At 46.0% G+C, this 24,310-nt stretch overlaps 2 protein-coding genes across 8 annotated transcripts in view; one reads left to right on the top strand and one right to left on the bottom strand.

Moving 5' to 3' along the window:
* Pdzd2 (PDZ domain containing 2) overlaps positions 1–24,310 on the top strand; it is a 374,613-nt gene that overhangs the window by 39,839 nt on the left and 310,464 nt on the right. For 4 of the 7 annotated variants that reach the window (XM_074077655.1, XM_074077658.1, XM_074077659.1 and 1 more), the window contains exon 1: positions 12,508–14,273. The exons of 1 other annotated variant lie outside the window; for it this stretch is intronic. The gene's annotated coding sequence lies outside the window, so the exon portion shown is untranslated. Of the gene's footprint in view, positions 1–12,504; positions 14,274–24,310 lie in introns of those variants that run through there. 2 more of the 7 variants (XM_074077663.1, XM_074077662.1) reach the window with 2 other exon arrangements.
* LOC141424222 (uncharacterized) lies at positions 4,092–5,351 on the bottom strand. Its single transcript, XM_074077675.1, has 2 exons — positions 5,138–5,351; positions 4,092–4,942 (listed from the first exon to the last, which is right to left on the bottom strand). The coding sequence occupies exon 2, from the start codon at positions 4,815–4,817 to the stop codon at positions 4,092–4,094; it is 726 nt and encodes a 241-aa protein (XP_073933776.1). The 5' UTR covers positions 4,818–4,942; positions 5,138–5,351.

Here is a 24,310-nt window from a genome sequence, read left to right as displayed (position 1 = left end):
TAAAGCCTGTAGAGTAACACGATAATTTGGGGCCAGATCACCTAGTCTCGGGCTTAAGGTCCTCTGAATGATGGGGGGTGGAGCCCCATACAGGATCTCAAAGGGAGTTAGCCCATGGACATATGGAGAGTTCCGGACCCGGAAGATGGCCAAGGGAAGGAGCGTCACCCAATCACCGCCAGTCTCCAGGGCCAATTTGGCTAAGGTCTCCTTTAGTGTCCTATTCATCCTTTCTACTTGCCCTGAGCTCTGGGGGTTATATTCGCAATGTAGCTTCCAATTGGCCCCCATAGTCTGGGCTAGTCCCTGCAGGACTTTACTAACAAAAGCTGGACCATTATCTGACCCAATTGCCTCGGGCACCCCATATCTGGGTATGATTTCCTCTAGCAAAGCCTTTGCCACTACCTGACTCGTGTCCTTCTTTGTAGGAAAAGCCTCCACCCAGCCTGAAAAGGTATCTATGAATACCAGCAAATATTTGTACCCAAACTTTCCCGGTTTTACCTCAGTAAAATCCACTTCCCAACTTCTTCCCGGAGCCCTCCCCCATTCCCGAGTACCTGTATGGTGCCCCTCCCTTCGTCCTGGTTTCATGATTGTGCAGCTGGCACAATCTTCCACAATTTGGCGGACTGCTATGGTCTGGTTCGGAAATCAGAGCTGCGCAGATGTCAACAAGTCTAGTAATTTTCTCCGCCCCAAATGGGTGGACTTATGTAAGTTAGCCAACAGGAATCGTCTGAGTTTTTCAGGCAGAATTAACTTGCCTTCCAAGTCACTTTTCCATCCGTCTTCCCCTTCTCTAAAGGGGGAGTGGGTTCTCATCTAAGTGAAATCCTCTGTGGAGTATTCTGGTCGGGGGGGGGTAGCGGAGGGAGCTCTGGGACTGGCACGTCTATCGCCGCAACCGTGGAAGGTTGCCCTGTCTCCATGGGAGGACTCACCATTGCTACTCTCTTTGCTTCTTGATCTGCTCTGTTGTTACCGACAGCTTCCGGCGTCTTGGCAGACTGGTGGCCTGGGACATATATCACTGCCACTGCCTTTGGTTTTTCCACTGCCATTAATAGACGCTGGACTTCGGCTAGGTTCTTTAGATGTTTTCCTTCTGCTGTGCGGAATCCTCTTTCGCGATAGATGGCCCTGTGGACATGGATGGTACCGAAAGCATAGCGGCTATCGGTGTAGATATTGACTCGCTTTCCTTTTGCCCTCTCCAGGGCCTCTGCCAAGGCAATTAATTCCGCTTTTTGGGCTGATGTTCCGGGTGGGAGGGCGCTGCTCCATACTGTATTTCCTTCTTGGTCGACTACAGCTGTCCCTGCCCTTCGGGCTCCATCTTGGAAAAAACTGCTTCCATCCGTGTACCAGTTTAATTTGCAGCCAGACAGGGGGGTATCCTTTAGGTCAGCCCGTACCTGTGTAACTTCGGAGAGGAATTCTTTGCAGTTATGGACAGGTGTCTGCAGTTCCGGGTTAGGCAACAAGGTGGCAGGGTTCAGGATTACGGGATCTGTGAATGTGATCCGAGGGGAATCCAACAAGAGCCCCTGGTAGTGGGTGAGCCTGGCATTCGTCATCCATTTCCCAGGGGGTTGTTTAAGGATTCCCTCCACCGGGTGAGGGGCCGTTACCCAGAGGGCCTGTCCAAAGGTTAGTTTATCGGCTTCTCTCACCAGCACGGCAATGGCCGCTATGATGCGGAGGCAGGGGGGGCATCCTGCCGCTACTGCGTCTAATTTCTTGGAAAAGTATGCCACTGGTCTCTTCCAGGGACCTAGCTGTTGGGTCAAGACTCCTTTGGCTACCCCCTTTTTCTCATCTACAAACAGAGTGAATGGTCTTGTAGGATCTGGCAAGGCTAAGGCAGGGGCCTGCAAAAGAGCGTCTTTTAGCTGATCAAAGGCCTGTTGTTCTCTCTCTCCCCAACTCCAATCTGGAGCTTCTTTGGTGGCCTCATATAGGGGTCTGGCTATTTCCGCAAATCCTGGAATCCAGAGTCTACAGAACCCCGCGGAGCCCAGGAATTCTCTCACCCCCCTAGTGGATGTCGGGGATGGGATAGCCAGAATAGTCTGTTTCATGGCATCAGTCAGCCATCTTGCCCCATCTGCAATCCGATAACCCAAATATGTCACTGACCTTTTACAGATGTGAGTTTTCTTGGCACTTGCCCGATACCCCAGCTCACCTAATTCCGTTAGCAGGTGTTCAGTAGCCTTGATGCACTCCTCTCGGGTTTCTGCCACTAACAGTAAGTCATCAACATACTGTAATAGAGTGACTCGTGGGTGGCTCTGACGAAAAGGTTCCAGGTCCTGGCTCAGGGCCTCATTAAACAGGGTGGGAGAGTTTTTAAATCCTTGCGGCAGTCTGGTCCAAGTGAGCTGTCCGGATTGGCCCCCATCTTCTTGCCATTCGAAAGCAAATAGCGGCTGACTAATTTCTGACAATGGAATGCTGAAGAAAGCATCTTTCAAATCAAGGGTTGTATACCATACTTGCGAGGGGGGTAGGTGGCTGAGCAAGGTATAGGGATTCGGAACGGTGGGATGAATGTCCTCCGTCCGCTCGTTTACCTTTCGTAGGTCTTGCACAGGCCTATAGTCCCCGCTTCCCGGCTTTCGGACGGGGAGCAGAGGAGTATTCCAGGCGGACTGACAAGGCCGCAGTACTCCTTCCTTTATTAGCCTGTGGATATGAGGGGCTATGCCTCTTCGGGCCTCCTCAGGCATAGGATACTGTTTCACCCGAATGGGAAGAGCGGAAGCCTTCAATTGTATAACTACGGGCGGGAGGTGTTTGGCGAGACCGGTTCCCGCAGTCTCTGCCCAGGCCGTGGGAAATCTTTTTACCCAATGAGTCATGTCTCCTCCTGGTTCCTGTTGACTCTCAAACAGACGATGCTCGTCAGCCAATGATAGGGACAAGACATGAATCGGGCTCCCTTCTCGATCAGTCACAATTATTCCATCTGGTTCAAAATGGATATGGGCCCCTATTTTGGTGAGTAGGTCCCGTCCGAGCAGGGGAGCGGGGCTCTCAGGGACAACCAGGAAGGAGTGTGTGACCTGGTGTTTTCCTAAGTTCACCTTTCTTTTGGTAGTCCATGTACATAACTGCGTACCGGTGGCCCCCTGAACAACACTTGTTCGTGCCTTGTTCAAAGGTCCATGTGCCTTGTTTAAAACCGAATACTGGGCGCCGGTATCCACCATGAACCCCATCGGCTTCCCCTCCACATGTATTGTTACCCAGGACTCGGGGAGGGGGTCCGAGCCCCGTCTCCTTCAGTCCTCTTCTCCGGCTAGGAGGACTCTGGCCTGCTCTACTGCTCGTTCCCTTTCCCTGTTTTCCCCCGGTCTCCTTCCAAACCCTCTTCTTCCCTTTAACTTAGGACATTCTCTCTTCCAATGCCCAGTTTCCTTACAGTAAAAACAGTGTTCCTTATCCGGGGTCCTGGTGTGGCCCCCTCCCCTGGGTTGGTCCCGGACACCCGCTAGGAAAATACGGGCCATTTCTCTCTGTTGCTTTCGGTTTTCCTTAGCCTGGAACTCCCGGTCCTCCTTTCTCAATTTCTCCTGGGCCTCCCTGTCTTCCTTTCTCCGTCTTTCCTCCCTTTCTTCTGGAGTTTCCCTAGCGGTAAAGACCTTTTCCACTACCTGTAGCATTTCCCTTATAGTCATCTCCCCTAAGTTTTCCTGTTTATTGAGTTTTCTCCTAATGTCTGGAGCTGCCTGATTAATGAATGAGAGTACCACAGCAGACCGGTGGAGGTCCGCCTCAGGGTCAATAGGGGTGTACTGACGGTATGCCTCATAGAGGCGCTCTAAGAAACCGGCCGGGCTTTCGTTTTCCCTTTGAACGACTGCTTTCACTTTTGCAAAATTGGTGGGCCTTCTAGCGGCCGCTCGGAGACCGGCCATAAGAGTCTGGCGGTAGATCCGAAGACACTCCCTACCTTCTGCGGTCCCGAAATCCCAATCAGGGCGGCGTAGGGGAAAAGCCTCGTCTATGGCCGGTTGGAGAGTTGTGGGTCTCCCATTATCCCCCAAGATGTTCTTCCTCGCTTCGTTGAGGATGCACTCTCATTCCTCCGTCGTAAAAAGAGTATTGAGCAGCTGATGACAGTCATCCCAAGTGGGACGGTGTGTATGCATGATGGACTCCAAGAGATCTATGAGACACTTGGGGTCTTCAGAAAAGGGCGGGTTCTGCGTCCTCCAGTTATATAGATCACTGGAGGAGAAGGGCCAGTACTGAAACTGTTGCCCTCCTCCCGGTCCCCCTTGGCCCACCATCCGGACTGGAAGTGTAGGGACAGTTTCCTCCCCCTGTGTTGATGAGGAGGGCCCGTCTTCCCCTTCCCTTTCCCGGATCCCTCGGGGGCGAAGTCTTCGACCCATTCCTCCTCCTGCTGCCAGTCCTGTTGAGGAGGATGAGGAAATTTCCTCCTCCGGGGCACTGGCTTGGCTAGGGGGAGTCATATATGGAGGCGGCCGATCTTCCTCTGCCCCTGCGAGGGATGGGTAAAGGGGGGAACTCTCTGGTAAGACCGGAGATGGTGAAGGAGATGCCCTAATTTGAGGACCGGTCAAGGTGGGAAGAGGAAGTTTTTCCTCCTCCTTTATGACCAAGGCGGGTGTGACTGGGGTTTTAGCCCCGAGGGCCGAACTGGAGGGGTGGGTCAGAAAAACTGTTAACCAAGGGGGAGGGTTCCTCACCAGATCCTCCCAAACCAAAATGTAAGGAACTTGGTCTGGATGGCCTCGATTGTCTGGCTGAAAAATGACTGCTTTAACCTTAGTGATCATGTCTAGGGAGAGGGAACCTTGAATGGGCCACCCGACTCCAAAGGTGGGCCACTCTGTAGAACAAAAGGTGTCAAACTTACCTTTCTTGATGACCAGACCCGCATTTAAGGCCCTTTCTTTAACTTCTGAAAAGTGAGAAAGGATCAAAGACTTTGGGGTTGTTTGTCCCTGTCCCATTGTGGAAGGAGAATCAAACACCAAGAGAGAGAGAACAAAAAGGGTGAAGACAACAATAATTCCACACACACAAAACACTCTCCAGCACTCGCTCAGACCGGTCCTTCTCTCACACTGGTGCGCACCCCATTCAACCTCCTCACCGTCCAACTGGGATATCAGGCCGAAAGGCGTCCACTTGACGGGTGGTCGGTCGACTAGTTCAATTAGTTCTTCACCTGGCGCCAGGGTTCCTAAAGTGCTCGAGCCCAAATGAGAGGAAAGCCTCTCCCAATAGGACCCTGTGGTCCTCTTTGCGAGATTCCCAGAATGAATCTCCCTGGGGATTGGCCGAATCCCCGCCGCGGCCCAAATGGAACACTCAAGTTCCTCCAAATGAGGGTCTGGGATCCTCTCCCAATGCCTAGGACTTGAGATCGCCCCTGCTTTCTCGCAGGCAGGTTCTGTCTCTCAAGAAAATAAAATCTCGGTGGGACCTCCAAATGTTAGGACCCGGAATCCTATTCCCCCGAGAGACAGAGAGCCAGGCGTGAATGCAATCTACAAAGCAGAGTTTATTGGGCTGGCTAGCCAGGGTCGAGCTCCCACACGGGCACGCAGGACCGGTTAGGAAAAACACGACCCTGAGCCTCTTTAGGGGAAATCTTATATAGACCGCGGTGGCATGCATATTTTCGTTATCAACATTGGGCAAGCAGGCAGAGCACATCTTGCGCGTACCTCACATCTTGCACGTACTTCACATCTTGCATGTACCCCCCGCTCACATTCCCCACATTCTATATGCCCTAACTGAGCCCTGCCGCATTGCTTATCTTATCTACATGGGGTGTTTGGTACTGGTTTCTCCAACAAGGGGGTTGGGGCCCGCTGAGACCTCCTATTCCTTTCACAACCAACCACCTAATTATGTATAGCAGACACTTGCCTGCTGAGAGCTGTCCTCTGCTAAGATGGACGGATATGATACTGGAGTCTTTGGTTCACTTCCCCACTGCCAAACTTGCTCCTGCACATCTCTTTTTCAGTTAATGGTGCAGTCATCTTCTTCATTTCTCAAACCAGGTTCCCTGGAGTACTTGATTTCTTTTTCTCCTTTTTCACTTTTTCATTCACTAGTGACTTGCCATCATTTCCATCACTTCTTCTTGACAACACCACCAACACCTCTTGGGTGGACCACTGCAGGTACTACAACACAGAATCTGATATTGGATAATTTATCAGAAGTTTTTAAGTTTATCTTCTAGTAGGTCAGGAATGTTTCATATTGAACGTCAGTATGCATTTGTATATAATATATTCAAGTATATATTCCTTATTGAATACTGATATGTCAAAGTCTTGACATATATACCAAAGCTTAAAATTTTTAGTTTCATATCAATACGTAAAAGCTTTAAGTTTTTTAGTTTCTTTGGAAAATATCCCTGTTTTTCAAACTGTTAGTTTTGTATCTATTAGATCTAATGATATTCACATATTAACTTTGTAATCTGTAATCCTGTCGAATTTTTCTATTGTTTCTAGACTTTTCTCGTCTTCTAATGCCTGTCATTGCAGGGTTTGGAATGAATGCAACAAGGACCTAAACATCAGAATCTGCACACCTGCCATTTGCACACAGGGCTATGGTGTTGGGGTAATGAGACAAAAGGGAACTCAAAACAGGATATTAGATACCAGAGGACACTATTCATTTGGAGTGTAACATGAAACTAGGCAGTGATCCACTCACATGATGATACACTCACCTAGATGCAGAAGTACATCTGCAAGTCCAAGTCACTAAGTTTTGAGAAAGAATCAAGAGTCCAGGCATGTTCAGAGCAAGATGGGTAGGTAATGGCCCAAGTCTGGCAAAGAACCCAGGAGCAGCCATTAGCCTTCTTAGGTTGCCATCACAAAACACAATTCAGTCAAGTTCTTTGTCTCTTTATAAGAGAATTGCCCTTCTTCTAGTCTCCAACCATACATTCTTCATTTCAGAGACCTTACTAGTCTTTGTTACAGCAGTACTCCACTTCTTGATACCAAAATTTGTATTAGTCAGCCTGAGCTACTGTAACAAAAATACCACAGACTGAGTGGTTTAAACAATAGAAATACATCCTCATAGTTCTGGAAGCTAGAAGTCCAACATTAGGGTGCCAGCATGTTGGGTTCAAGCCCTTCTTGGCTTACTGCCTTCTCACTGTATCCTCATATGGCAGACAGAGAGAGGGAGGAAGGGAGGAGAGAGAGAGAGAGAGAGAGAGAGAGAGAGAGAGAGAGAGAGAGAGAGAGAGAAAGAGAAAGAGAGAGAGATAGAGAAAGCTCTGTTGGCTCTTCCTCTTCTTAAAGTACCTCCTTAAATGCTCTGTCTTAATATAGTCACATAGTGAGAGGCATTTGAATTTGGGGGGAAAACAATTCAGTCTACTCAGCCTTGGAGTTATGTATCTACAATTCCTTATTGGAACTCCTCACACCCAGATGTAGTTTAGAACTCAGTCTTTTGGGGAATCTTTAGAAAGGTCACGTGACACCAATACCATGTTATGTAACACTTCTAGCAGGGTCAAAATAGCACCTTGTCATCAAGTGGATATTTCAGCAACCAATATAGGACTCTTGCACAAACAAAATGAATAAAAACTATGTGGCCTCAAGCAGTTCAAATCAGGCAAAGCTTTGCTGCCACAGGCCTTAAAAAACACTCGGTGGCCAAAGCTATTTAGACTTAGGAGTTACAGATCTATGGACCTAGGTAAACAAAGACCCCAGTGGGACTAAACAGGTCCCCCAGGGAGGAATGAAGAGACAAACAGGGCTGGCCCCCTTCTCGCTGGATTGGCTACCATTGATGTAGCTGACCCCCAGGGTCCTCAGTTCCATTGTTCTTCACTTACAGCAAACCAGTGCCTTAGGCTTGAGAACAACCCATGTTCCTTGCTGCCCCTACCCCTACCTTGTGGCAGAGTCCATGGGGTGTGGCTCTAGCCTCTTTCCCCCTTGTCTTCCCAGCTCCCAGATGACCCAGGGCAGGTTCTGGCTTCTGCGGTGCAGGCCACACACACTGAGGGTGGGAGATGGCCCAGCAGGCTGTCTTCTCCCTCCAAGAAGCTGAGGAAAACCACTTCAAGGTGTTGGTTATCTACCTGGATCCTTCCCTTTCCTTTCTCCTCAAAAAAGAGTGAATGAATACATGGCAATGTTTACTTAATATTTATTTGCTTAAGAGAATAGGGTTTCTGTAAGCAGGGGTGGTTAGCCAGGTCACAAGGCAAAGCTATTCTTTAAGAGCTGTTATGTTGAGTTTACAGGAACTCCTGGGGTAATTAGCATTTTCATTTACCCAAGCAGCAACATCAAAGGCATCAGAAAGGATGTTCCCAGGACCTGAGACCTGATGACCCAGAATCTGTAGGATTCAGGATTAATTTATCCAGCTCTTATTTCCAGATGAAACCATATCCAGCCACAATGTGCATTACTATTTAACTGTGTGTCCAGTCAGTCCTTCATGCAGATGTGGGGTGTCAGATAAGACAAGTTAAAAATATTGGTCTTAAATTTAGTCCGTACACTTCCTCCTTCTGATTGGGATTTTGCTGAGCACTGTTATGGCAGATAGTGTCCTTATATTCCTGGGTGGGCCAACCCTGCCCTGTAAGAATTTCCTGTTCCCAGAGAAGGTTCAGGAATTTTCTCTGGTATAGTGCTCTGTGGTCCAGGGAGACTTCTAGAAAGTTATGATATTCTCCTGTGAGTCCAGTTTATCATAATCTCTGTTCAAAAAAAAGGGCAAATGTACTTGTGCTATTTTCTGCTTGATAGTCCTTGCTGAGGTGACTCTGGGTGGGCTCTTGGCTTCAAAGTCTATCTTTAGAAGGACAAAGAGAAATTCCAGCAGGCCCCCCAAAATTATTTGGGTGCTGACAAATCCATCAAAACCACCACTCAGGTGCTTTGAGACATGGTCTCCCATCCCCACCATTAGTCACTCCCTGACTTTTAGAAAGAGCCAAACCTCAGAGATAAGTCTGGTAAAAATATCATTTGAGAGTGAAAATAAATTCAACTCCTATGTGCAAATTCCCAAGGTAGCTGCAAAGTAGGACACTATCCAAGCAGTTAATGGCTGTCTGGTTGGAGAAAAAGGCCATGTAGGGTTATGTTCCGTCTGTGTTCCAACCCACTCTGGCCGGTTCCTCACTAAGCTTGTTTGCCCATCTGATAAATAGAAACAACTCATTTTGTTATTGGACAACCCTGCACACTGCCTGGTACCTGAAATGTGCTACATATGCTCAGAATGTGTTCAGTAAATGCTACCTGTGATGATGACAATGGTGCTCGGTGCCTTAGCTTCCTGGAGCTCATGTAACAAATGACCATAGACTGGGAGACTGAAACCAACAGACATTCTCTCCCAATTCCCAATTCTCTCCCAAATCCCAAACCATGGTTAGCAGGGCTGTGCTATATCTGAAAGCTGTAGGGGAGAATCTCTCTTTGCTTCTTCCAGCTCTGGTGGCCACATGTGGTCCTTGGCTGTGGCCGTTTCACTCCTGTGTCCTCTCCTCTGTGTCTTCTTTATGTGACTTGGTCTAGCCTCCCTCTGCCTCCCTTGTAATGTGTCATTACATTTAGGGAACCACCTAGGTAATCCAGGATAAGCACCTCCTTTCAAAATCTTTAAACTTTATCATATCTACAAAAACCCTTCTTTCAAATAAGGGGCATTCATAGGTTCCAGGAAGTAGGACGTGGACATTTGAGGAATTAGGATGTGAACATCCAGTCCACTACACTCAGAAAATACCTCCTGTGATGACAGCAATGATGCTACTCAATAAATGCTACCTGTGTGGTGATTATGGTGATGAGGATTACCATGATGACAATGACAATACAAAGCAGTAAAGAAGTGTAGTGTAGTCAGAGGTGGCATCACAGATGGGATTAGGCTCTGGCCTGACTCAGTTTCCTGCCTTTCACCTGTATTCTGGACAGTCCCTCAGCTCTGAACTTGCATGCTGGACAGTCCACTGTTTCCTCAGTTGAGATCCCCTAGTGACTTTCTGACAAAGGATTGTTAGGTTCCTGTGTCACCTCACATCAGCAGGACCTCAGGACAGTGGCCTCCTCTAGTGTGAGGGCATCAGCATGATATTTCCAACAGTCCACTTTTGTAACCCAGACCAGGCGCCAGCAGGTGAGAAGAGCTGTGGTGTTGCTTATGATCCAAGATTGCAGCCAACTGATTGCCCTACAGTCCTTTCAGGAGGACACCCCGCCTGTGTAGGCCTTGGACAGTCAGCCACTCCCCAGGCTGCCCTGTGGAGCAGCATTCCCTTCCAGCGGAATGCTGCTGTCCGTATGGCCACCACAGGGCTTAGGTTTGATGGCTTGTTAGCTTTGTAGTTTCAGGTTGAGAAGAGGCAGCTTTTGGATCTGGAAATCCCTGATGGAGAGAATGCAGGGGACTGCTGTGCAGGTAGTGATTAGATGGAGGTTTCCAGGTTCTCTGCCTGCTCAGAACCTGTGGGTTGGATGCGGAAGAGTAGGAAACTCTTCTTTTTCTGTCCCTTTACTGATGAAGCTTTGGGGCTGTGCAGTCTTCTGCAGCCAGCAGGCAACTCAGAATGGCCCTAGAGTATGTGCGTTCATGGCGTCCAGGGATCAGCTTGAAGGTGGGAGGTGTGTTCCTAGCAAAGTTTAATGGAGGGAAATTGTGCTCCCTTCTCTTGCTCATCCTACATCCACAAGTCAGTGAAGGGACAGTCGGCCCTGCCCAGGAGTTGGGAAACTTGGACTGTAGTTCTAGTTCTGCAGAAAACAGAAAGTTGCTTAAATGCCGAGTTTCAGATTCGTTACCTGGCAAATGAGAGGTGAGAGCCCTAACCTAGTCTGCTGCCCAAGCTGAGGACAGGAGCACATGGCATTTCTTCTGACAAAGGCCTTTGTGAAATGATATCCCTACATACCTGCATGGGATTGAAAACAGTTCTTAAAGAAAACGATGCAATGTGGGCAACACCTAAATAAATGTTTTTGCATTGATGTGCCATTGAAAATTGTCAAAAGTGAAAGAATGCTTGTAGAATGCTAAGAGCTAGAAATGACTAAAGGGCTGACTTCAGCCAGGTGTCTGGGCTTGATGAGTTCTTAGGAGCCAGGGATTGCCTCTTCTGCATTATCTTGCTTTCTAAACCACACAACCTGGTGTGGACAAGATACTCTAGAAAATGCTGAATGGCTCAGTGGTGACCTAGGTCCACCTGCTGTATTACCTTTGAGGTATCAGAGATAAGGTGACTGTGGGGGCTCCATTTATACATTACCAGTGGCTCTTTCCTAAGCATACCCTGAGCTTCTGCCCCTTCACAGAATGTGCCCTTGGCCTGGTGACCTGCCTGTATTTCTTTATTTTTGCATATGTTAGTTTCTGTTTATTCATAGTCTACCTTGAATGCTACTGGTCCCTAGAGAATCCTTTTCTGGCCTCAAGAAGAGAAGTTCTTCTGTTTCTGGGTACTTCCTCAGGGCCAGACTGGTCATAAAATTGAAGTGATACCCCAAAACTTAGTCATCAAGTTAAATGATATTTCAATGGCATATTTTCTAAAATCACGGAGAATGTCAACAAATGTCTGTCAAACCTAATATCGATATTTAAAATAAAAACTGAATTTTGCTCTGCACTCAAATGACTTGACCTCACTCACCTGCACATAATTCCAATCCTGTCTTTTTTTAACATGATGATACTTAGTTCATCATGCATTTTTGCATTAACTTTGTGTAAAAGGCAGCATTAAAAGATCAGTTGTCTCACTGACTTAATTTTGTTACTTTGGTGCCCCTTCAATTTTGTGTCCCATTCTTAACATATACCACCTTTGGTGCTTATTCATTTGCGGGGCATCCCTCCCACAGTACCATGAACTCTTTGTGAGCAGGACAGCTTCTTTTCATTTGTAAGGAAAGTCTGACTTGACCTGCTTAGCCAGCCTTTGCTTCCTCCTCATCTTGAGAACAGAAATGGCGCTTCCTTGGACCCTGACCAGTCCAACCTCAAAAGTGTTTTGTGAAGGGTATGTATTTTACTGAAGATATCATGGGGGAGATGAGCAGATAGAGGATCATAACATCTTCAGAATTCTACCTCAGACAACTTTGGTTCTCTTCCCCCAAATTCTTCACTCCTGCCAGCTGTCTTCCCCACCCCACCCTTCTCTTCATTTCCACAGATTCTTAAAACAAACAAACAAACAAACAGCATTCCAGGGTTTCCCTCAGTTTGTACACCTCTCCCTCCCCCTAGCAAAACAAATGTCCACCCAGTGTTATTCCTTAACATTTCCTGAGTAGTGGGCATTTGTTTTGCTCTGGGGAGGGAGAGGTATACAAACTGTCTCCTAGAGGGCTCAATGAGTAATGGAAGAAGAAAGGAAGAGAGAGAGAGGGAGGAAGGGAAGAAGGAAGAAAGGAAAGGAGGGAGGAGAGAAGGAGGGAGGGAGGAAAGAAAGAAGGAAGGAAGGGAGGAAGGGAAGAAAGGAGGAAGACCCTGGATATAAGAAATGAGTCCTTCCATACCTTTTTTTTTTTTGAGTCACGGTCTTACTAGGTAGCCCAGGCTTGCCTTCGACTCACAATTCTCCTGTGAGTGCAGAGCCAAAAGTCCTCTGCATGAGTAGCATGAGGGCTTTGACAAATTGTAATGATTTTCTGACTAATTTCTATCAACAAAGGATGGCTAAGCAATGAAGACTCTTAGCCTCAATGTCTTGACCCCTTTTTCCTCCTCATTACTGTGCCCACCTCTCGGCTCTCTTACCCATGAATACTGACCAACAGGGACAACTAAATGTGCATGAATGGCCCCCATCCTGTGTTAGGGAGAAAGCATTCGGCTCACTTCTCAAGGGCTCTAGTTATTCTCTTGATGGCTTGAGGGGTCCAATATCATTGTAGCATTATTGAATACCAGACCACAGAGTTCTGACCCTTCAGCATCAAAGATTCCAAGAAAGGACTGGATGTTACAACTTGATCATGCTCAGAGGGCATCACTCACCTGAGGTCCACCCTCCCCCCAGCCTGTAAGTTATCAGGGAAACTGATCCTTTATTGAGTATGACCTGGTCATTGTATATGTTGTCAGACAAAAGAAGTAATTCACTACAGAAAGCTTAAAAAGGAAAGAATATAAGGAAGATAAAAAGATCACTAGGAGCCTTGCCCCCAGAGATAACCACTACTGACGTTCCCTCTTGCTCTCTTCAGGTTTTGTTCTGTGTCTTTTTGCAAAGCTGGTGATCTTGTGAGGGGGGAAGAGCCTGCTGCCTGTTCTACTTCCCAGTCTATCCCTCTGGCACTGGGGAGTGGGACCAGGGAGGAGGACATTGGCATGAAGCCTCAGCAGCTTCCCCTTGGGCTCAGGGAGGCCTCTGAGATCCTGTGTTCCAAGTCAAGGAGCCTGGAGATCTTGGGACCTGGTCCAAGGTACCTGTAGGTGCACCTTGCACCTGCAGGTCACAGTTCAGGATACATCTTTGCCTCTTCCTCCTCCTTCTTTTTTACTGTACTAGGAATTGAACTCAGGGCCTTGCAATCACTCTACCTCTTGAGCTCCCAGTCCTTTCAGTTTATTTTTCAGAGAGGGTGTCATACTAACTTTGCTGTGGCTGGCCTCAAACCACAATCCTCCTATTTGCATCTCCCAGGTTGCTAGGAGCACAAGTGTGTACCACCACACCCCATCTTCAGATCAAGTCTCACCAGGCAGGAGCTGCAGGTGTGTGTTATGAACACAGATTTTTTTATTAGGCTTTGACTGTTTTGACAACACTGAAAAAAGGAGGGGTGGGTTGGAGCCATTGCTTACTGTCCACTAAATGCTAACAGTTTTATGAACATAATTTCATTTGTTCCTGGAGACATCATGATGTATGTCATTATTATCTCTGTATCATAAATGAGGATACCTAGGGCCAGGAAGTCAACCAGGTGACTCAGAATCACACAGGAAGTACCTGCAGCCCTGGGTCACCTGCTTTCAGATTCCATGCTGGTTGGTCATGCCACCGTGGGTGTGTGGCAGGTATGGATGGTAGGAAGAGAATTTATTGTTGCTTGGTGTTTTCTGAGTGGAGGCTGGCCTGGGTGGGACAGACTGGAGAGGGGCCTGCAGCAATTCAGCTTGAATGACAGCTGGCCAGAGGCAGTGGGATTGTACTTGAGGGACAAGATATGAGAGTGACTGAGATGAAGAATTCATACTCTGAGACGGTGAGTTGGGCCTGCAGGGAGGAGGAGAGGAAGAAAGCAAAGATACTGCCTGATTTTGGGCTTGGGGCAGGATTGGATAGTGGGACCTTTCAGGAGATGGGAGGGAACAGAGAAGGGGTTGGAGGCCACCAGGCAGTTTGCAAAGGAGGGTTCTGGTAGACAGATGAGTATGAGAGGCCCAAGAGTTGAACAGAGGGTTTCCAGTGGTATAAGTGTAAAATCGGGGACTTTGCTTTGCTCCCCCTCCCCTTGTTCCCTTCCTATGCCCCTGTTCTTCTTTTCCCCCAGGCTGCTGCCCATCCTATCATTTGGGTGGCCTCTGTCCCATCCCTGTGTGAGACTGAGGTGGTTGCATGCCCTGCAAGGCCCAGCTCATATCCCAGTATCCCTGTGAAGAGAAGTTTGGGTTTTTGTTTTGTTATTTTCCATTTTAGAGAGAGGGAGATTGAGGCAAATGTATTTAAGCAGTTTTATGTTCATCTCCCAGTGAAGGACTGGTGAAGCCATTGTTTGGCTAGGGGAAGAAGGAAAGGAGGAGGAGACATTCCAAGGTGAATAACTCAAACATCTGAGTTTGCCAGGGCTGGCCTGGTTTTAGCACTGTAAGTCCCATATCCCAGGAGACCCTTCATCCTGGTGTAGACCAAAAGAGTTGGTGACCTAGAGCAGTGGGGAAAAGTGAGTGCTCTTCCTGAAGTGTTAGGAACGAGGTGTGCTCTGAGTCTGGGCTGCCATCTCCCAGAGGTCTACTTGTTATTAACTTCCAGCCCCTTTGTCCTCCAGGTGTGCTTCTAGTGTTAGAGCTACCTGGTCTCTAAGACCTGAGTTCTCTGCCCCCATGGATGAGCTGTTGTCAGAACACATAGTGGGTCCTCCATAAATATTTTTTCAGTACCTGGGGTTCATATGGAAAAGGGGCAAAGTTGAAGCCTGGCTAAGTACTTCTTCCTGATGCCCTCAGTGGCAGACCTGAACTTCACACATAGGGGTCTCTACTCACAATCTCTCCTGCAGCCACAGAGATTCTTCCTGTGGCTTCTTCCTGTTTTATTTAGAAAATCCAATACCTGTTCTAATCTCCCAAAGCCCACACTCTGCACGGGCTGCCAGTGCCCGAAGCAGCTTTGATGTCACACATCTGCATCTGGGAACATAACTCTGGTCCTCACTTGCCTTCGAAAACCATGGGGATGATGAGCAGATGTTTTTCTAATAATGAGAAGATGTGCAGGCGCCGACACACGAGATTAGTTTCCAGTTCGTAAGTTAATTAGCAAGCTGGGGAGCCCAGATAAATAAAGCTTTCTGTTTCCTTTCCTGAAGTCTAAAATACCAGATCTGGAGGTTCCCTTCCTGCTTTGTCCTCCACCCCAAGCATTTGAGGGGAAGCATTTAAATGGCTCATAATTTGTGTGTGGAACTGGCTTTCCACTGGCCTGTGTTCCTGCAGAAGCATCAGCTTATGGACGTGTAGTCAATTCTCAGTTATTTACTGGCTGATTGTCTCTCTCTTCTCCAACTCTCCCATCCTTGCCTTATTTGTTCTTTCTGTTTATTTTCTTTGGAGAAATAATGCTTTTCTGCATTATTCAGTGCAGAAAGGGGATAGGAGTTACACAGATTTTATCTGCCAAGGATTCTGTCAGTGGCACTTTTTTTTTGTCTACTGTAATCTTCAAGCAATCCCATGAGGGAGGTGTCATTGACTTCCCCATTGCACAGATGGAAAAATGAAGGCCTAGACAAGATGAACTACTGTAGCTGTTAAGTGGGAAGTTGGATTTCAAGCTGGGTTTATCTAATGGCAGGACCCAAGTTCTTCACCACTTAGAGTTCAACAAGTCCAAGTCTTCCCTTAGTTTAAAAGGTCTAAGTTCCAGATAGGAACTTTGCATTGGTGCCCTTGCCCAGATAGGGACTTTCCATGCAGTGAACCATTGGTTGCCTGCAGGTATAGGTGCAGAAGCCAGCCTTCCAAGTCTTGGGTTCTACTTTGTCCCCTAGGCAGTTCATTAACCTTCTTTCTCTCCCTATTTTTGTCTCACTTTTAAAAATTCTGCCCTATTGATCATTTCTTTAAGAAATGATAAAAGTGGGCACAGTTAGTGTTTTCAAACAGGTTGAACAATTTTCTCTAGAAGTCAGAGAAGGAGCCTGAGAAATTCTCAAAACTTATTCTATCCAAAAGAGTCTGTGTTTCTTTGTAAAAATATGACCCTCAGAATTGGAGGCTTGGAGTTGAATGAGAGAGTTCCCCTGGTTGATGATGTGTTTACCAAACTTCAGTGTCTGTTGCTAGCCATGCTTTGAAACAAGAGACATGTGTTTTTAATAGAACTGCAAAGTTTTATGCCTTGTTAAAAATACCCACATGGATGCTGGCTGAGGATTTGGGTTGGGATGCTGCAGAGCAGCTATGAATTCCGTTCCCGGCCTGCTGGGACAGGGGATAGGAAGCAGGGAAGGCTGGCCTGTGCCCTTACATTTGCTTGATTCCCTGCAGCCCTCCCTTCTCTTTTGGAAATGACCATGGGCCACCAGCTGGTCGTCTCAGCCCCAGCCCTACATGGAATATGATGGGTTTCCTCGTCTCAGTGGCAAGGAGAGAGTGCTTATTTTTGCTTCCAGAGAAGCATCTGCCTTAATTGTGAAGCTCATCCAGTGGATTTTGTGGAAAGCCTGAATTAGTGTGCTTTAAAAGAAATGCAGCCATTGTGACTAAAAGGAACATTTTCTGAATGCTAGGACCAGGGGTAGGAGCCAGACCCCACACAGGGTAACCGGTAATCCTCATGCTCCCCAATATAGCACTCATTCCCAAAGGGATACCAGGTAGTAATTCTTTGACTTCAGTTTTCAACATGATTTGTGTGTGTATGTGTGTGTGTGTGTGTGTTTCTGACTGTAGAAAAAAATAGCTGTATAAAAATGAAATAAATTTTCATAGATAATTTTACCACTCATAGATGCTATTCATTTCCAACACAGTTATTTTCAATCTTTTATCTATGTATATGGACATATATAAATAGAATGCTTACAAAATTGGAGTCATACTCTGTATTTCCTATACTTCTTTTTTTCTCTAACATAACAGTACATTGTGTGCATCTTCTCATGTCACTAAGGAGCTTTCAAAAACGTGTTCCTTTAAAAAATAAATGTCTAATACTCCATCCAATGAATACACCACAGTTGATTTAACTGGTGCTTTTTTTCTCAAGTATTTTGACTACAGATTTTTCTTATTATAGAAAATGCTATAATCTCCTTGACACTTAATTATGTAAAATATTTTTTTTCTTTGAAGTATCATTGCTTTTTCCCCCATGTTAAATGATGGATGTGTCCTAGCAATATAAATCAAATTACTTTTAAATGCAGAAGAACTCTCTCACCCCAGTTAAGGACTTGTATATTGTTTTGTAAAGTGGGCCAGATTTTAAAAATAAAATAGCGAGTAAGAATGGGAGAGAGAATGTTTATACATTACTTCATCTTTTATGTAAACCTGGATTGTATTGTGTAGATTCAGAAGATACAGTACGTGCTCCATTCCTTCCAGAAGTTTACTGTCTCCCCCGAGGAACCCTAATTTGCACATGAGAAAGAGTTAGAGAATAATACATGAAAGAATATTGGAAGGTGTCAAACTTAGAATATATACTAAGGGAAGTTAGAAAAAGAAGAGAAAAATCTGATATTTTCTGGTACCAGTAAAGACTTCTGGGGAGAGATGGGATTTGAGGTTGATTTTAAAGAATATCTAGGATTTTGGAAGACAGAAAATGGCTTTTACTGAGTCTCAACAATGTGCTTGGTACTTTATAACTATCACCTAATTTATTCCTTGCAATGATTCCAACTATTGATTGTTAAACATAATTTGACTCTTATGAAAAAATGTAGTTTAAGAGGATTATAGATTTATAAAGTATGGTAAAATTTAAAATATTTGTGAATATGTTGGAAAATAGACATGGGGCAATAAATATTTTTAAAATGGAGAAACAGGAAAGGGAAAATGTAGATGGAAAGAAAGCAAGCGCTACAAGGGAAGGATTATTTCTGGGTTTTCACCAACAGAGCCTAGCGCACACAAATGGATTAATGATGGCATGAAGTAGGCATTCAGTAGATATTTATTGAATGAATGAATGAGTGAGTGGAGTGACCGAGATGTTTGCCATATGGTAAGATGCCATTTTGACTCCGAACTCTGTGTAGACAAAGCACATAGGGTGACACATTCCAAAATAACCTCAGTTTACGTGCATTGGTGGCATAGTGGTGACCATAGTTGCCTTCCAAAATGACCTCAATTTATAAATAAGAAATAGGTGTAGTGGCAATGGAGACAGAATTGCGCATGGTTATGTCTGTGAGAAAGTGGGGTTCTATTCCAAGAACCTGGACCCTTTTGAAGGGCCAGCTGGTGAGCGGAGAGGAACAGAGAAGTGTATTTAGTGGACTGGCTAAATATGTGGGGGTGGGGAGCTGCCTCCTAACCTAGGCAGAGGGCATGGTATGAAGCTATGGGAGAGAGTCTGACCAGAAAACAGATTTACTTAAAAGCAAAGCAATCCTAGCATTTCCTCCCCAGACCATTATACCTTCTCCTGTGAATTGAATTTTGGCCTTGCCCCCAGGCAAATTGAAGCACCAACAGCCAGTGTGTATTTGGAGATTGTGCTTTTAAGGAGGTAATTGAGGTTGAATGAGGTCAGAAGGGTGGGGCTCAGATCCACCAGGACTTGTATTCTTATAAGAAGAGAAAAACACACCAAAGACATCTCTTTGTCCATGCACGCAGGCATCATGTGTGCAGAGAGAAAACATGGCACCTTGCCTTTGAACTTCCAGCCTCCAGAACTGTAAGAAAATGCTTGTGCTGTTCAAGCCACCCAGGCTGAGGTACTGGGTTATGGCAGCCAGAGCAGACTAACAGCCTCCCTGTTGAAAGACAGAAGACTGACTCACACTCTCTTAGAGACTAGTGCAAAGTCAGATTTAGTCCCAGAGGCCTTAAGCATCACAGAGTTGTTCATTTTTAGAAGAGACTTGAAATATAATCCATTCCTTTTTTCTGTTCCTGCATATCTGCAAGCTGTCTCACCTCTTTCATTGTGGTAATAGGGGTCCATAGACGTATTCATTCCCAGAAGATGTAACAGTACCAGACTGGGGGGTGTCTGAGAAGGCCATGCCCATGTAGTTTGAACTGAGTTTAATCTCTTCCATTTTGGTCTGGCATTTTCTACTCTATCTTTTGTAACCTTTTTATCTAAATCCATGGCCCATCCCTGAATACTCTCATCACAAATATGACTCACCCACAATTACAAATTAAAATTGCACATGATGGGAGTAGATAGTAGGGGGACAACAGTGGTCATTGCATACCCCTCACTTAGGGCATCTGGTCCCAACCATAAATTCCCAGGGGAAGTTGAGTCTTTAGAGGAGGGGCCACGTGGCAGGAGCCTGGGCATTTGATTTTCTTTGGCTGACTTCTGGGCTCTAGTTTCTAGAGCCCCCAAAGCTATTTTTAAGGCAAAATTGATGCTTGTGTTTTGCAATATGAGGAAATACTGTCTCTGAAAATCATTAATTATAAAGCTGGGCTATCACATACAGCATGTACACTGACCTACTGAGGGGAGCAAGATTCACCCAGTATACATCATGAGCAGAATCTGCTAGAATTGTGTAGCATGGTGTAGTGTAAGTCTGGACTTTCAACCTGGCATCAGGCCAAGGTTAATTTTGGGTCACTCATCATTCAAGCCTAATTTCATTCTACTTTGATAAAGCCTTAAGGAAAGCCCTTGGCTTTGATCTTCTTTCAACCTCCTTGCTAAGCTTCTTTGAGCCCCTGTTTCCTCACGTATAAATAATAGAACTCTTAAGGACTCGCCTTCTCAGGTCCTTGTGAGAATTAAGGAGATACCCTGTTTAGAGAATATCTACTACAGTATCCAGCCTGGAGGAAGCCATTTATAATAAAAAGTACATGTTGCAGCAATTTCCAGAGATGTCTGTGAGAGTGGCTGCTGTTTGAGGAGCTCCTTGCAGCTCTCATCAGGATGCCCCCAAGCCTTAGTGTTCAAGCTGGGGCCTGATAGCTAAAGGCATGTCCAAATGCCAAGTCCATGCAGGTTGCTCATCTGAGAATGGATTTGGAGAGAGGGTCTGGGATGTCCTTGTTGCTAAAAACAAAACTGGCAAGGCTCATCTCTTGCGGCTTTGCACCAGAGCATGCAATTCAACCTAATTAAAGAGTGAAGGACACACATGCACACCACTAAACCAAAAAATGTACTATATCCTGGCCTATTGTGTGTGTGTGTGTGTGTGTGTGTGCGTGCAAACACACAGGTGGGAAGAAGAGGTTTAAAATAGAGGAGAGGGCCTTTTTGCTGTTGCCTAGTGTGAGGTTTTTATTGAGCTCTTGCATAGAGACCTGTTTTAGTCAGCTTCATATTACCACAACAAAAGGCCTGAGGCAGCTAACTTAATAAAGGGAAGTAGTTTGTTTAGTTCAGAGTTTTGGAGAATCAGGTCCAGGATTGATCAACCCATGGGTTTGGACCCCTGGTGAGGGCACTAGATGGCAATGGCAGGTACGTGTCAGAGTGAACAGTTACATTTCAAGCCATGATTCAGAGAGAAACTGAGAGACTGGGGTCTCACAATCCCCTTTGAGGTCATGCCCAATGATGGACCACCCATGGCCCATCTCTTAAATTCTGTTTTTTTTTTTTTCTTTCTTTCTTTCTTTTTTGCGGCACTGGGGTTTGAACACGGCCTCATGCTTGCTAGGCAGTGACTCTTAATACTTGAGCCACTCCGCCAGCCCAAGGCCCATCTCTTAAAAGCACGTCCCAGTACCACCACCCTGGGACAAAGCCTTTTCATTTAACCTTTGGGGAACACTCCCCACATTGGAATCATAGCAAGACCCAAACAGAAGCAAGCCTATGCTTGATTGGGCATAGATTCCTTAACTCAAGGTGACCCTAAAAGGACATGCATGTTTCCAGAGCATGTGCCTAGAGTGTCAGCCTCCTTCCCCTGTCTCCATACCTGTCCATGCAGGAGGTGGAGGGAAGAAGCAAATTGTTCTGAACTGTGACTCGGGCATGTTTGGCTTCAGTGCTGTGCTCCTCTTTGACCCTAAAGTAGGTCATCTCAAGTATAAGCCTCAGTGTCCTCTTTATACAATATGAGCCAGATGGACGCTGTGAGCTTTAGGGTCACACCAAGTTCAGCAGGTCAGGCGTATCCATGACCTGTGATTACCCTGGCTGGAGCAGGGTGGGGCTATCTAGAGCAGTCTTGCAGGTTTCTCTTTGTACTGAACCAAACGCACTCTTCAGTCCCCATCCCAAGCACTGGCTGCCTTTCTCAAAGGCACCAGCCTCAGAAGGAGGAAGCATTTGCCCTTTGCATCCCTTAAAAATAGAATAACAAATAGACAACACTTGGAACCTTTGAGTCTTGAAGTCAGTAATTTACTGAGAAATTCTACATGTCAACCTAAAGGAGAAAACTTGACAGAGAGCTGAAGCCAAGGCTGTGGGTGATCAGAAGTAGGGTGTCTTGTTCCAGAACAGAAGTCCTTGGCTTGTTCTGGATGTGGTCAGGCCCAAGGGACTTGCAGGGGTCAGAATGAAGTCCAGAGCCATGAGAAGGGCTTCGAGTTGTCAGTGGGGTGGCAGGGCCTGGGCACCGATGATCCTGGTTATCTGTTGGTGCAGTGCAACCCGCTTCCAACTTAAGAGAACTGTCATTTTATTGCTCATGATTCTTTGGGCCAGAAATTTGGGCATAATTTGGCTAAACATTTTCTGCTTGATGTGGCATTGACTCAAGTCCTTTAGTGGGATTCTTCTTGTGGTGGGTTGGTCCAGAGGTTCAAGAGGACTCTGCTCTTAAATCAGAGTTGGCAGGGAAGAGCAGGAAGGCTGCCTTCAAGTGAGGCACTGGAGTGGCTGAGCCCCTCTCTGTCTTTCTCCCTGGGTCATGGGTTCTCTTTCCTTTCCGTTTGGTCTCTTCATGTGGTCCCTTTAGTAGGTCTCCAGATTCTTACATGGCAGCTCAGGGCTGCCATGAGAGAGGAAACAAAACTGCTAATCCTGTTAAGGGTGAGGACCCACTCTGGCACAGGGTCACTTCTGCCACATTCTATCGATGGAGCCATGACAGAGCACCTCAGATTCACAGGGGCAGAGGAACAGGGCTTACCTTTCAATAGTAAGTGATGTGTGTGCCCAGGAAGGCAAGGCATTGAAGACAGCCATCTTTGGCTGGGCCCCTTTGGGAGAATGGGAAAAGATTGAGAGCCATCAATGGTAGTGAAAGGCAATAATGCCATAGTGTCTTTGTGGTGGAGGGGTGTTAGCCTAACTGCCCTACAAGTTCAATGTTCCTTCTGACTCTAGAGCAAGATGTAGACACATGAACTCTCTGAGTAAAGAAATCCGGGATGTAATCCAGACATGCCCAGAATTCCTTGCCCATCTGAGGCTTACTCCATTCTCTCTCAAAGTGCAAAGTGATTTTCATCCTGAGTGCTAAATGATTGGCCATCAGTGACATGGTCTCTAAATGTGCCATGTGCTTTCCAACATGCCCCGTTTGCAGGACTCATTTCCTTCTCAGTGGATGTCTGCAGTCTGCCTAGCCTTCAAGGCCTGCCTATTCCTCCAGGCTTTGCTGGGCCACCTCAGCTTCCTGATTCCAATAATCTTAGGCCAAGTGAGTTTCCACCATAAGATACTACCAAACTTTGTTAATTATCTTTTCTCTGCATGCTAAATATTCCCACTTAGGCTGCTAGATAATTGAAGTCAAGGCTACATCTTGGGATCCCTCCTTCTGACCCCTCCTTCTGACTCCCAGAAGTCAACCTTTCTCCTGGATTTACTACAGCATCAGAAAAGGATTTGAATAGATCAAACCTATTCTTGCAAATAGGCATCAATGATGGCCAGCCAGGGTCAGGCATTTCAGGTGCTGTTCTGGCTGAGCTTGTTGAGTGGCCAGTGCTGTTGCTTTTGTGATTCCTGAAAACGGGTTCCACATGTGTCCAGGTTTTCACAGTCCTGGTTCTTGTTGCCTGTGGTTTGAATAATCAGTCTGAAATGCTTAAACCAATATTTTAATGTTAAATCAGTACATGGTGGATGTTTAGAGACACTAGAGAGGGAAATAATGTGATTGGGGAGGCAGGAGAAACTCTTGGGATAGAAGCAGGTGATTCATTGTCTCTTTTTCAGCCTCATGCCTTCCTTACTTCTTCTTGCCTCTGGAAGGCTAGTGTTTAACTCAAGACCATTGAAATCAATTTGGCAGAATTCCTTTGAGCCACATATTGCCATATTTGGGTTCATCTCTTTGAGTATATACAACCCCTGGAGAGAGGTGTGCTGAAAGAGACATTATAATTTATGTTACTTTATTTCTAAGAACTAAAATAGTAGATCTATGGAGGGGGTCGACACTCAGTTTGGGACAGGGCTCTTAAAAATCTGTTTTCTGTGTGTTACTTGCAAGTCTCTCAGAGAGAAAGACTTGATAGCCTTGCTTCAAGATTACATTAGTTCTTCTGTGGAGATAAACACACATGGATGGCATATGTGGGAAGTGTCGTGGCTCTTTGGATGCTCCATGGGTTTATCATGGTTCTTCCTGGTCTGTGATTCTTTGGGTTGCTCAGCATCTCCACTGAGTCACCTGTGTACATCCAGGAACCAAATATAATCAGGGTATCTTTTATGATCATTAATACACATAGCCAATCAATGGTATTCATAACATATCAGATGCTGAGTGATATCTTGAAGTATATTTGGAATCATTCAAAGGAGATCAAATTGTATATAGCCCACCCATAATGCTGAATGAATTTTGTTTTATTGATTTTTTTTTTTTGAGAATTGGCCATCGAAAAGTTGTTGACTAGAAAAGCCATATAGAGAGCCTGCTTACCAGTCACCAAGAACAGCAACAACACATATAATTTGTGAAGCACT

The sequence above is a fragment of the Castor canadensis genome, chromosome 6, assembly GCF_047511655.1.
Source record: "Castor canadensis chromosome 6, mCasCan1.hap1v2, whole genome shotgun sequence".
In the NCBI taxonomy this organism is placed as follows: domain Eukaryota; kingdom Metazoa; phylum Chordata; class Mammalia; order Rodentia; family Castoridae; genus Castor; species Castor canadensis.
This window is presented reverse-complemented; position numbering and strand designations above follow the sequence as displayed.